This window comes from Peromyscus californicus, unplaced genomic scaffold, assembly GCF_007827085.1.
Source record: "Peromyscus californicus insignis strain IS unplaced genomic scaffold, ASM782708v3 Scaffold_19__1_contigs__length_69161282, whole genome shotgun sequence".
Lineage (NCBI taxonomy): Eukaryota > Metazoa > Chordata > Mammalia > Rodentia > Cricetidae > Peromyscus > Peromyscus californicus.
Genome location: NW_026294491.1, coordinates 61645749 through 61657880, shown reverse-complemented (window position 1 = coordinate 61657880; position 12132 = coordinate 61645749). Strand labels below are relative to the sequence as shown.

At 52.0% G+C, this 12132-nt stretch overlaps 2 protein-coding genes across 5 annotated transcripts; both read left to right on the top strand.

Annotated features, from left to right (window-relative positions):
* The first annotated feature begins 135 nt into the window (after window positions 1-135).
* Window positions 136-6322, top strand: Klhdc3 (kelch domain containing 3). 2 transcript variants are annotated; one of them, XM_052745498.1, is made up of 12 exons: window positions 136-282; window positions 1803-1957; window positions 2497-2709; window positions 2885-3061; window positions 3187-3302; window positions 3440-3511; window positions 3628-3841; window positions 3915-4001; window positions 4141-4249; window positions 4351-4424; window positions 4532-4610; window positions 5717-6322. In XM_052745498.1, the coding sequence occupies exons 3-12, from the start codon at window positions 2556-2558 to the stop codon at window positions 5781-5783; spliced, it is 1149 nt and encodes a 382-aa protein (XP_052601458.1). In that variant the 5' UTR covers window positions 136-282; window positions 1803-1957; window positions 2497-2555; the 3' UTR covers window positions 5784-6322. The 2 variants fall into 2 exon arrangements, with proteins under 2 accessions (XP_052601458.1, XP_052601459.1); XM_052745499.1 differs by lacking the exon at window positions 136-282 and adding an exon at window positions 412-514.
* A 99-nt stretch (window positions 6323-6421) lies between these two features.
* Rrp36 (ribosomal RNA processing 36) lies at window positions 6422-11844 on the top strand. 3 transcript variants are annotated; one of them, XM_052745504.1, is made up of 7 exons: window positions 6422-6625; window positions 7918-8056; window positions 8187-8253; window positions 8336-8440; window positions 10140-10214; window positions 10314-10431; window positions 11361-11844. In XM_052745504.1, exons 1-7 carry the CDS (start codon window positions 6541-6543, stop codon window positions 11495-11497), a joined length of 726 nt encoding a protein of 241 aa, XP_052601464.1. In that variant the 5' UTR covers window positions 6422-6540; the 3' UTR covers window positions 11498-11844. The 3 variants fall into 3 exon arrangements, with proteins under 3 accessions (XP_052601464.1, XP_052601463.1, XP_052601465.1); XM_052745503.1 differs by having other exon boundaries at window positions 7915-8056; XM_052745505.1 differs by lacking the exon at window positions 6422-6625 and adding an exon at window positions 6687-6707 and having other exon boundaries at window positions 7915-8056.
* The last annotated feature ends 288 nt before the right edge of the window (window positions 11845-12132 follow it).

Genomic DNA, 12132 nt, shown 5'->3' with positions numbered 1-12132 from the left:
CACAAAGAACTACATTACCCGGTGATCCTCGGGAGCGCGCCGTATTCTGCGCCTGCGCGCCCTCCCCCAGCCTACCGGCCCTGAGGTAACTTGTGAACTACAAGTCCCTGAAGGCGTCGGGCCCAGGGTTCCCACTGCACGTGCGCGTCCTGCTGCCCGCCGGAAGGACGAAGCCTGGCAGTGTTTATCTCGTTGGGGACCGAGGAATCGGTTGGCGCGCAACGGGTTCTAGGCTGCCAGCAGCGCGAGGACCCGCGGCCCCACCCCGGCCCGGCCTGGCAGGTAGCCTGGGATGGGGTGAAGGATGAGAAAAATTGGAGGGTCTGGCGACGCCCATGCCTGCCGCGGAGTCGCGGGGGAGGGGCTGAGAAGGATGAGATGGGGGTGGGGAGGGAGCTAGGGGGATGCTGGGAAAGAGGAGTGTTAATGGGCAGCGAAAGGTTTGGGGGACCTGGTTTGGAGAGGGGTGCGAGAGACCTGGTGACTGGAGGAGGCGCTGAAAGACAGTGGACGAGTGGGTTCTGAAGAGAATCAGGAAGCTGAGCATAATGGCAGGGGGAGGGGACAGTGTCTGGCGTTGTGGGGGAGGGGCGGCTGAGAAAGGTGGCATAAGACAGGAGTCGAGTCATTCTCCGAGAGGAGCACCGTGGTTGGAAGGGGGCAGTGCATGTTTTCTTCTCTTCGTGGAGGTAGACGAAGTAGAGGGCTCTCGTGCGGACCGTGATGGGAGAAGGAAACGGGAACTGCCCAGCTCTCAGGATATCGGGGAGGGAAGGGTCGCAAGTGGAGGGCGAAAATTGCAAGCTGTCAGGGAGGGGGAGCGTACATCTAGTGAATGGAAGGTTGACGATGTAGTGGTGGGGAATGCTGGAGACCCAGAGGTCCTGTTTAACCCCTGCGTTCGAGTTATCTCTATGAAGATGCTCGGATTCGTTATCCGTCTCTCATTGGGATTGATAGTCTCATCTGTGTGCATTTTCATTTTATCTGGACTACCTTGAGGGGAGAGTGAAAGCTATGAGGGAGATGATAGGTTCCCCCCCCCCTTTTTTTTTTGAGACAGGATCTCACTATGTAGCTCTGGCTGGCCTTGATCTCATAGACATCCCCCAGCCTCCCCAGTGCTGAGATTGATTAAAGGCCACACCTGCCTTGGATTTCCGTTCTTAAATTGAATCTGCTTTCCCCGACAAACACTGATTTAAGAGCAGGGGTAATGAAGTGAGAGGAACTTTTGGTTGCTGCTGTTTCAGGTCGAGAGAGATGGCGATTTAAAGTATGCAGTGTAGGGTTGGGGGAGGTCGGGTGGGCAGTAGTGGCAAGCCAAATGAAAGACATGTCTCCTGCAGGGGGACTGGCCTTGAGGTGGGTTTTTGGTTGCTTTTTTGTTGTTGTTGCCTGAGGTTGAGCCTGTTTTTTCTGTCTGCCAAGGCTTTTTGAACAGGGAGCAGATGATCCGCCCATACCCAGCAGATGTCTCCTGGCAAAGGCATTGCCAGTTGCTAAAGGATTTACCTGAAAGAGCCCTCAGATGTACCCATTATCACTAGGCTTGCAAGCTGTCTTTAAGAGGCCATGGCTCGTCTCATGCTTGGGGCCTTTGTCCTGCCCAAAGGCATTTTTGCTTCCCTCCTCTTTCCTGTGTGCACCCCCCACCCATCCCTCCTTTAGAGACGTAACAGGGGAAGAGCTGTTGGAAGTGGCTTGTTCTCTAAGGATAGTAAGGTTGGGAAAGTGGCAAGGGAGAAAACTCCTCTCCCCTCCCCCAGCCCGCAATGTACACATAACCTTTCTGGCTTCAGTTTCTAGTTCTGGCAGCGTACGAGAGCCACAGCTGTCAGAGAAACTCCTCCTGCCTGTGGGCACCCTGGGTGACCCCGGGGACAACGGATCAGCTTGGCAAGAACTCTCTGTGAGGGGCTAATCAACCATGGTTACATGGAGTTCCCTGTCCTAGGTAGGGACACTTGCATTCTAAAAACCTGAAAGCTTTTTTTTCCTTTAAAGCACCTGCCAGCTTTCAGTGGACTGGCTGCGGCTGGCTGTGCTATTAATAGCTGGGAGGCTTTGGAGATCCCTACCTTTAAGAGATGGAGGGAAATTCTTAGAGAGGCGGCAGGAAGCAGAGCCAGAAGCAAGAACACCCAGTATGGGAAAGGGGTTTGGAGACTGGGGGCTTGGAGCTTGTTTCCAGCCAGGGACAGGGTGGAGTTGGCATGAGTAGGGGTGATCATGGTCACCAGCTTCTGAGCTGGCAGTCAGGTTAAGGTGGCCCCACCCTTCACTGTGGGAGAACACAGGGCCAGGGCTAGCTTCTTGACCTCTGCAGCTCCCCTGGGACAGGGCCAGCCACCTGAGCTGTGACTAGTGTCCCTGTAGAGGGGTGGTGTGGGAGGGCCACTAGGGTGACACAGGAGGCAAAGACTGGTCCTGGGCAGCCACATTGAGCCGAGCGAAGCCTTGTCTGAGGAACCTGTGGCCCTGACTTGTGTACAGGTAGCAGAGGCAGCAGGCCGTGCCGGGGGGGCATGTTCCTGTAACCTGTGGCCCAGGGGATGTTACGGTGGACAGTGCATCTGGAGGGCGGGCCACGCAGGGTGAACCATGCTGCAGTGGCTGTTGGGCACCGAGTGTACTCCTTCGGGGGTTACTGCTCCGGTGAAGACTACGAGACACTGCGACAGATAGATGTGCACATTTTCAACGCAGGTAAACCAGTTCTGGTACCTTTCCTGGGCTCCTCCATCAGGGGGAGGTAGTGGGCACCCGAATGAAGTTTGGTGGTGGTCTCTGTGGCCAGGGAGGGTTGGATAAGAATGCTTGGTTTGGGATAAGGTGGCAGCCTGGAGGGAGGTTCCCAGGCTGAGCAGAGCTGTGTCCACAGTGTCCTTGCGTTGGACAAAGCTGCCCCCAGTGAGGCCTGCCGTCCGAGGGCAGGCTCCTGTTGTACCCTATATGCGGTATGGACACTCAACCGTCCTCATCGATGACACGGTCTTCCTTTGGGGTGGGCGTAATGACACTGAAGGGGCCTGCAACGTACTCTACGCCTTTGATGTCAGTGAGTACAGGTCTCATGATGCCGTGGGGCTGGGAAAGGGGAGGTTCGGGGAGTATTGGAGAAGGGAAGGCCAGAATTAAGATGAGCATGTCAGCTGACCTGTGTCCTCTTTCCTCTTTCAAAAGATACTCACAAGTGGTCTACACCCCGAGTGTCAGGAACAGTTCCTGGGGCCCGGGATGGACATTCAGCTTGTGTCCTGGGCAAGATCATGTACATTTTTGGGGGATATGAGCAGCTGGTAAGTCTGGAAAAAACTATAGTTTTATACCAAAAAGAAGAAGAGAGGGAAGTTTAGCATGGTGGAACAGGAGACTTTGGAAGGATAGTCAAAGACTAACCATTGACACCCGGTTTTTCCTTTTTCTCATCACTCAGGCAGACTGCTTTTCCAATGACATTCACAAGCTGGATACCAGCACCATGACGTGGACCCTTGTTTGCACAAAGGTCTGTCCTTTGTTCGGTTAGATCCCCACCCGTCGCTGAAATCCCAGGAAGCTCAGTTAGCTTCCCCTATGTGAGCCCATGTTGACCCTCTTCCCTGTCTCTCTGCTCTTGGCCAGGGCAACCCTGCACGCTGGCGGGACTTCCATTCAGCCACAATGCTGGGCAATCACATGTATGTCTTTGGGGGCCGTGCTGACCGCTTTGGGCCATTTCATTCCAACAATGAGATTTACTGCAACCGAATACGAGTCTTTGACACCAGAACTGAGGCCTGGCTCGACTGTCCACACACTCCGGTGCTGCCTGAGGGGCGCAGGAGCCATTCAGCCTGTGAGTGCTTGTTGCTTTCTTGTGGACTCCCCCGTGCATCCCCATCCACTCTGACATGTCTCTGCCCTTCCAGTCGGCTACAATGGGGAGCTGTACATCTTTGGTGGCTACAATGCAAGGCTGAACCGGCACTTCCATGACCTCTGGAAGTTTAATCCTGGTAAAGAGCATTACCCTTGGGGAGGGACAAGGAACAGTTGAGGTGGGAGGAGAGAGTGACACTGAGTAGGTGAGGGCTGGGGTGGGCTGAGTGATGTCTAGCTTGGCCGGGGGCTGACCCTCTATGGACTTGTCTTTAGGGTCCTTCACCTGGAAGAAGATCGAGCCCAAGGGAAAAGGGCCGTGCCCTCGCCGGCGCCAGTGCTGCTGTATTGTTGGTGATAAGATCGTCCTCTTTGGGGGTACCAGGTTAGGAGAGAGGGCAGGACTCGGGAAATGGGGGAGGTGTCTGAGCAAGGGGCCTTGTGGGTGGTTCTGCCACCTACGTGTTCCTCTTCCGGTCTGTACAGCCCCTCTCCTGAGGAAGGCCTGGGAGATGAATTTGACCTCATAGATCATTCTGACTTACACATCCTGGACTTTAGTAAGTACTCACTCCTGAAGTGCTCCTCCTGTCAGGTTCTCTGGCTCTGGGTGGTGACCAGGGGGCCTTTGCTCTACTCTGACTGCTCTTCAACTCCTGCATTAAAGGCCCTAGTCTGAAGACTCTGTGCAAACTGGCCGTGATTCAGTATAACCTGGACCAGTCCTGTTTGCCCCATGATATCAGGTAAAGCAAGTGGTGGCAGAGGAGGGGTTGGTTGAGGGTGAGTGGCCAGCACAGGTGTGACCCGATTAGCTCAGTCTCAATATGCAGAAGACAGACACTTCTTGTTGGAGATGAAGTTTCTGTGAAGAACAAGGGAGGTAGAGGTGACATCATGTGACAGCTGTTAGCGCTATGAAAAAAACTTGCGTTTTTTGAACCATGCTCAGAAGAAGCTCTGCTTCCTTGTGCAGTTTTTTGTTTGTTTGTTTGTTTTTATTTTGGTGATGTATTGAGAGGGGCTGAGTAAATTTCATGGTTGACTGCGAAGTAGAAAGTTGAAGAGTCTCTGGACCCCCTTAGTTCCAGAATTGAGAGAGGTCCTGGTTTCCTGCCTCTGAACTCAAGTGTTGAGTTCAAGTCACACACCAAATGTCACTCCACGGATCATTTACTCTTGTTGGCCATTCTGAGACAGTCCCTAGTCCTTGAGCCAGTCCTTCCTTCCTTGCTGAGGTCTGTGTGTCCTCTGGTGACACCGAGCTGATGGGTGACCTGATGACCAGGCAGGCTCTGGATTGACACAGGTGCAAGTCCCTCAGTCCTGAGTACATGTTTAGTGTCTCAGTGTAAGGAGTGTTTCCTGAGTCTTGGTAGAATGAAAGAATTGTTAGAAGCATAATTTAATTTGGTGGGGTGAATGGGAAAGGCTGTAAGCCCTGAAGTTTAGGGAGAGCAGGAGGTATGAATCACGACCTTGAAATAATGGAAATAGACAGAAGAATGGGTGCTCCTGTGGGGTGAGGGAGAAGGGCTGTTGGGCTGGATCTCCGCGGAGCAGGAGAGGTATGCTGGGATGTTTACTGAGATGGGTACGCATAATCCAGGTGCTTGGATTCAGGAATCTGTGTAAACATAAACAGGAAATCCGCAAGAGCTTGGAGGTGGATGAGTAGGTGGTGTTGGATTTAGTGGTGGGTGGGATCTGGTGGTTAAACCCAAAAGGGCTGTAAGGAAGAGGTAGCTGTGGGAAATCGGAGGGGCTGCTGTGTTCCTGACTTCGTCCAAAGAATTCTGGGCTTGCCATAGAGACCACCTCTTCTGTCTTCTGCCCATCGTTGGCCTTCCAGGTGGGAGCTCAATGCCATGACTACCAACAGCAATATCAGCCGCCCCATTGTCTCCTCCCACGGATAGGAAGAAGGTTCTGCTGCCTCCCCTCCTGAGCCCGTTCTGTCTTCATTGCCCCGCCTCACCTGCCTGCCCCTTGGACCCTGGACTCAGTATACCTCCACGTGGAGTTGATGGACTAGAGGTGTTTTCTGTGCTGTGAATTCAGTGGGGAGTTGTTGGGGGGAGGGCGTCCTCCTCCTCCCTTGGGCCGAGGGCCCCTTCCCTTGGTGCTCTGTTCCCATCCACCTCCCTCCACTGCTCCTGGGCCATTGCTCTGACCCAGGCCCGCTGGGTAGCCAGGCTGTGCTGGCAAGGGACAGGAGTGGGGAGAAGGAGAAGCCAGCAGTATCGGAGCCTCAGGAGCTTCCCTCCCCGTGACCGTCCCTCTCCCTGCTTGAGCATCTGCCCGGGAGCTGAGAGGAGCCTCAGCTGTTGGCATGACACCCCCCCCTTCCCCGGCCCTCCGGGGTGGGGACCAACCGACAGCTTCACTCATCCTTGAGCTGTTGCTGTACCCCCGAAGATCGGCCAGCTCTGATTTTATAAAACGTAAAACCTCTAAACATGTGTCATGTTTCTGGGGACTAGGGTGGAGTCGGCAGAGGGGCCGCCCTCAGGCTCTGGCTGCGCAGCCTAGCTTTGAAGAGACCCGAGGTCTGACGGCTACGGAGCAGGGCTCCTGCCAGGGCCCTCACCACGTTGGCTGAGGCTTCCGGAAGGGGTGGGGCTTGGGCGGTGCAGTGAGCGGAAGTGGTGTCTTTACCTTCCGCACTACGCAAACATGCCGAAAGCTGCTGCTAGGCCTGGGGCCCAAGGTTCCCGCGGAGCCATGCAGACTGGGAGCGTGGCAGGCGGCCAGCAGAAGGGTGAGGGCCTGGGGTTGGCGGGAGTGCGCGACATTTGGCTGCGGGACGGAAGGCCACCCTGCGCGCCGCAGTTCAGTGGAGGGTGAGAGGGAGTGCTTCCGGCATTACGACTTCGAGGGAAGTTTCTTGGTTTTTTAGAACGTGTTGGCAGAGGGGTACGCGGAGGGTGTCTCCAGGTGTAGTAGCTCGGGCTAATTTCGAACTCCTGGCAGTCCTGCCTCAGCCTCACAAGTGCTAGGATTATGGGCATAAGCCTCCAGCCGGGGCCTGAGTAGATTCCTTCCAGTGGGATGAGAGTTCTTCCCAGAAGGTTTACGAGAGCCGGATGTAACAAATTGGGCCTTTCTTGAGCTGTATGCAGGCACTTGGAGATGAAGAGTAATCAAACAGCAAAGCAAAAAGTTCGTCCTCGAGCTACTTATCTAAGAAAAGTTATTTAGAACCGGGCGTTGGTGGCGCACGCCTTTAATCCCAGCACCTGGGAGGCAGAGTCAGGTGGATCTCTGTGAGTTCAAGACCAGCCTGGTCTACAAAGCGAGTTCCAGGACAGCCAAGGTGGTTACACAGAGAAACCCCGGTATCTCAAAAAAAAAAAAAAAAACGGTATTTGGCCAGGCAGGATAGCACACTGCAGCGCTGCTTCCAGCTGTCTGGAGGCAGAGGCAACCACATTTGGGGGCGCACCAAACTAGCCATGTCTCCATATTGAATTCTAGGCTAGCAAAATAGAAGCCACTGGAGAGTTTTTAGTTCATGACCTGATAATTAACTGCGACGAGTGATAGAATCAGATTTCTTTTTAGATTGCAAAAGAAATGGGCTGTGGATTGATTGACCTCTGTCCCTACAACAAGATGAGATGTCAAGTAGCCAAAATAGTTGGAGAGTTGGATATTTGTGTAGCACCATTGCAGGGTAGCACCATTACAACCTGTACTGCCTAGCAACAGTAAAAATGATTGCTGTGATGGAGAACGTTGGAAAGGATGGGGGTAGGATGAGTCTCTGCTGTGTATCGTGTGTGTGTGTGTGCGCGTGTGTGTGTGTGTGTGCGCGCGTATGTGTGTATGTATGTATGCATGCGTACGCGTACCACAGTGAGGATGTAGAGGTCAGAGGACAACTTTAGCAAGTCCGTTCTCTACCTGAACCATGGTGACTCCAGGCTCTAACTCCAGTGGTCAGGCTTGGCAGCATGGTCCTTCATCTGCTGAACCAGCTCTAGCCTGACTTAAGTCTTTCCTGCTGTTGGGAGGTACTGACCAGAGTGGTATGACCTTTCCCTCCAGCAGACACATCTGACATGTCATTTGAGGAGCTGTTGGAGTTACAGAGCCAAGGGGGACCCAAGGCATACAAACAGTTGGTAGCTGGAAGGAGCACTCAGAAGCAAAGCCCCAGACAACCTGTGTGTGTTGCAGATAAGCACCGGTGAGGAACTTGCCCTTGGAGCCAAAAGGAACCTAGGACCTTGATTAGATGTCTGTTTTCTTGGGTGGGAAGATGCCAGTCTTCGCCCAAGACTGTAAGTGTACTTACCTGACCTTTTATTTCTCCTTAGTCCTCTGGAAATGTCAGCCAAAGTCCGAGTGCCGTTCTTACGTCAGGTTGTTCCCATCAGTAAAAAGGTGAGGAAAGGGCAGGGAACAGCACTTTCTTAAAAGAGGGAGGCTGGACAAGCTGTTTGTATTCTTTCTTCTCTTTCCAAAGGTAGCCCGGGACCCCCGCTTTGATGATCTGTCAGGGGAATATAACCCTGAGATATTTGACAAAACTTACCAATTCCTGAGTGATATCCGAGCCAAGGAGAAAGAGGTATGTAATATGAAACTGGCCTATCCACTCCTGGAGGGCGGGAACTGGAGTACATGCTGGACAGTCAGGAAGAGGAGTGGGAGCGCATGTTGGTGCAGATCTGTTTGCTGTTAGTTGGTTCATCAGTTTTGTGACCGTGTGATCAAGTTGCTTAGTTCCCTTTGCTTCAGTTTTTTTTAAATGAGTATGTTTTTAAGTTGATACATAGTGTTTACTATTATTTGTGGCGTAGGATGGCATTCCAGTCCATGTATTTAGTGTTTAATGATCAAGGTAACTGCCATAGGTCTCACTTCTCACACTGAATCATTTCTTCGTGTTGGAAACAGTCAAAAGCCTCCTGTTGGCTATTTTGAAATACTCAGTTAAGCTAGGCTTAGCAGCACATATCTATAATCCCAGCTACTTTGGGATGTAAGGCAGAAGCAGGAAAATAGAGAATTTGAGGCTACCCTGGACCATGAGACATCATCTCCTTACCCTCCAAAAAAAGAAGAGTGAACAAAATAATGGATTGACTTACTTGTCAACCATAGTTATCTGATGTACTACCAAACCTTGGAAATCCTCCTCCGTATCCAGGTGCATCCCCATCCTCCCCATACCTTCGCATGCTCTCATAGCCACTGTTCTGTACTTCTTTGAAATTGACTATGGCATCTGCATATAAGAATATAAGACTTTGTGGGTCAGTGGTGGCGCACGCCTTTAATCCCTCCACTCAGGAGGCAGAGGCATGCGGATCTCTGAGTTCAAGACCAGCCTGGTCTACAGAGTGATTTCCAAGACATTCAGGACTATAAAGAGAAACCCTGTCTCAAAAAACAAAACAAAACAAAACAAACAAAAAGAGTATGTGATAACCGTCTTTCTCTTCCTGATTAAACTTGGTGGTGTTTCAGTATTTATTTGGTGTGTAGGTCTGCATGTGTCACCCTTTGTGTGTGGAGGTCAGAGGACAGCTTGTCAGTTTCAGCTCTCTCCAACTATGTGGGTTCCAGGGGTCCAGCTCAGGCCCTCAGGCTTGTGTGGCAAGTGCCTTTACTCACTGAGCCACTTTACCAGCTTTGCTTTCCTTTGCTTGTTTCCTTCCGTCCGTCCATTCGTCCGTCCTTCCTTTCTTTGTTTTTTTGAGACAGGGTCTCTTTATGTAGCTCTGGCTCTCCTGGAATTCACTATGTAGACAAAACTGGTCTTAAACTCACGGATCCTCCTGCCTCTACCTCCCAAGCGCTGGGATCAAAGGTGTGTGCCACCACGCCTGGCTACTTTAGTTTTCTAACCACAAAAAGGATAAAAAGGGAAAAAAATGTGGCTAAATATTGCAAGCATGAGCGCCTGAATCCAAATTTCCAGAATGCACATAAAAAGCTTGGTATGATCATCTGTGTGCCTGTAACCCCAGGTCCTCTCTCCATTTGAATATGTACACACACACACACATAGCCCCACAATTATTTTAAAATGAGAGAGAGAGAGAGAGACAGAGACAGAGACAGAGAGAGCTAGTAAGAGAAAGAAAGGGCCCGGGGCTGGGAGCTACAGCTCAGTGCTAGAATATATATTTAGTACTGTGCTGGATCCTCAGACACCACACATCACACACATTGTTTATTGTTTTTGTGTTAACTCATGTGAACCTTTTCTAATAGTGCTTGGCACAGAATGTTAACTATGCTCTTCGTTTTCCACCGTGGAGCTCGTGAGGAAGCAGTTGAAGAAGCACCGTTCAGGGGAGGAGCATGAGAAGCTGCGGCAGCTGCTTCAGCGAATGGTGGGTGCTGGTGGCAGTGGGTGAGCGGGAGCGGTTACAGGTGGTGAGTCACAGCCCATCCTGCTCACACACCCATCCCTTCTCACCCGGGGTCCTCAGGAGCAGCAGGACGTGGCACAGCAGGAGCGGAGGCAGCAGCAGGAGCTGCGCCTGGCCCTGAAGCAGGAGCGGCGGGCTCTGGCACAGCAGGGCCATCGGCCCTACTTCCTGAAGAAATGTGAGTGGGCTGGGTATGGTACCAGGATCCATGAGCTCCTTTGAGGAAGGACCTATGGTAACTTGGAGGCAGCAGGAATAATAGGGAAGTGCTACTTGTGATCAGTCTTGTATCCGAAATTAGATGATGTTTGTGGGCGGATTGGGGTGTGGCTTAGTTGGGCGAGTGCTTGCCTAGCATTTAGTAAGCCCTAGGTTTGATCCCTAGCACCACATCAAACAAGAAGAGTGGCGAATCCTTGCAATCTCAGCACTTGGGGGATGGGAAGGTAAAGGTTGCCCTTGGATATGTAGAAGTGGAGACTGATCTGGACTAGAGTCCCTGCCCACCCCCCAAAAGAAATAAAACCAAAGTCAGTTACTGTCCCTGTTATCTCCATCTCACTGCATCTCCACTTATTAAATGCCCACCTTGGTTCAGATGAGTAAGACTTGAGTCGTAAAAAGTAGTTAGCTTAGAGGCCAGGCTTGGTAGGGCACACCTTCACTCCTAGCACTCGGGGCAGGGGCACTCAGATCTCTTAATAGTTTGAGCCCAGCCTGGTCTACATAGTGAGTTCCAGGTCAGGCCAGGCTACAAAGTAAGACCCTGTTACCAAAAAAAAAAAAAAAAAAAAAAAAAAAAGGAAGGAAGAAAGAAAAGAAAGTCCACTTAGGCCGGGGTGTTTGATAGCTCCGTGGTAGTGCCTCTCATGAGCAAAGCCCTGGCTTCAGTTCCTAACACAAGGGGAAAGAAGCTGGCTCACTGGGCTGGGGCTATAGCTCATTAGTGAGCCCTGGCCTGGCATCCATGAAGCTGTTTGCTCACCAGCACAGCACACACAGCAGTTCCCATGTCCCTCGTGCACCATGGCTTCACACACGGCCCAGCACGGAGGACTAAGAAAGGTCTTCATCCTTCGCTCACCAGCTTGCTTCCTTTTTATCTAGCTGAGCAGCGCCAGTTGGCCCTAGCTGAGAAGTTCAAGGAGCTGAAACGCAGCAAGAAACTGGAGAGTTTCTTGAGTCGAAAGAGGCGCCGGAATGCAGGCAAGGACAGGAAGCATCTCCCTTCGAGCAATGAGTAGGAAGGAACTGTCCCAGGGAGACCTGGATCTGTGGGACAGATCTGGGGTTGGCCAGCTCTGGTTCTTCCCTGCTCAAAGGCAAGCCTCACAACTCGCCCTCAGCTGGGCTGCTCAGAAGACTGGCCTGCTCTGGGACTGTGCCAGGGCTGTACAGCAGCAGGAGCTCCGCCCTCCATCAAGACACACTGCCTTTCTCCATCTGGTTCATCGTGTTCTCATGCTCTCCTGCCATCCTTTCCTTAAGTCGGGGATTCAAAAGAAAAGGGGCACGGGCTGTGTTCCCGGCTCCAGGGAAAGGACTTTACATAAGAGCCACTCTGAAAACATGCTTGTTACTCCTCGCTTTACTCTGGTTGGTTGTTGTTGTTTTTTTTTTTTTTTTTTTTTTTTTTTTTTTTTTTTTTTGGTTTTTTGAGACAGGGTTTCTCTGTGTAGCTTTGCGCCTTTCCTGGGACTCACTTGATAGCCCAGGCTGACCTCGAACTCACAGAGATCCGCCTGGCTCTGCCTCCCGAGTGCTGGGATTAAAGGCGTGCGCCACCACCGCCCGGCGGTTGTTGTTGTTTTAAGTTGTTTTTAATTATGTGTATGTGTCTGTGTGTAGGTATGTGCACATGAATGCAGGGACCTTTGGA

Bases quoted from the DNA above. Each gene is read 5' to 3' on its own strand.
- Klhdc3 (XM_052745498.1), top strand. From the start codon at position 2,556: ATGTTACGGTGGACAGTGCATCTGGAGGGCGGGCCACGCAGGGTGAAC. The intron at 3,842-3,914 runs GTGAGTGCTTGT...CTGCCCTTCCAG, and splicing joins GCGCAGGAGCCATTCAGCCT to TCGGCTACAATGGGGAGCTG. The intron at 4,250-4,350 runs GTTAGGAGAGAG...CGGTCTGTACAG, and splicing joins GTCCTCTTTGGGGGTACCAG to CCCCTCTCCTGAGGAAGGCC.
- Rrp36 (XM_052745503.1), top strand. From the start codon at position 6,541: ATGCCGAAAGCTGCTGCTAGGCCTGGGGCCCAAGGTTCCCGCGGAGCC. The intron at 8,057-8,186 runs GTGAGGAACTTG...ATTTCTCCTTAG, and splicing joins TGTGTTGCAGATAAGCACCG to TCCTCTGGAAATGTCAGCCA. The intron at 10,432-11,360 runs GTGAGTGGGCTG...CTTTTTATCTAG, and splicing joins GCCCTACTTCCTGAAGAAAT to CTGAGCAGCGCCAGTTGGCC.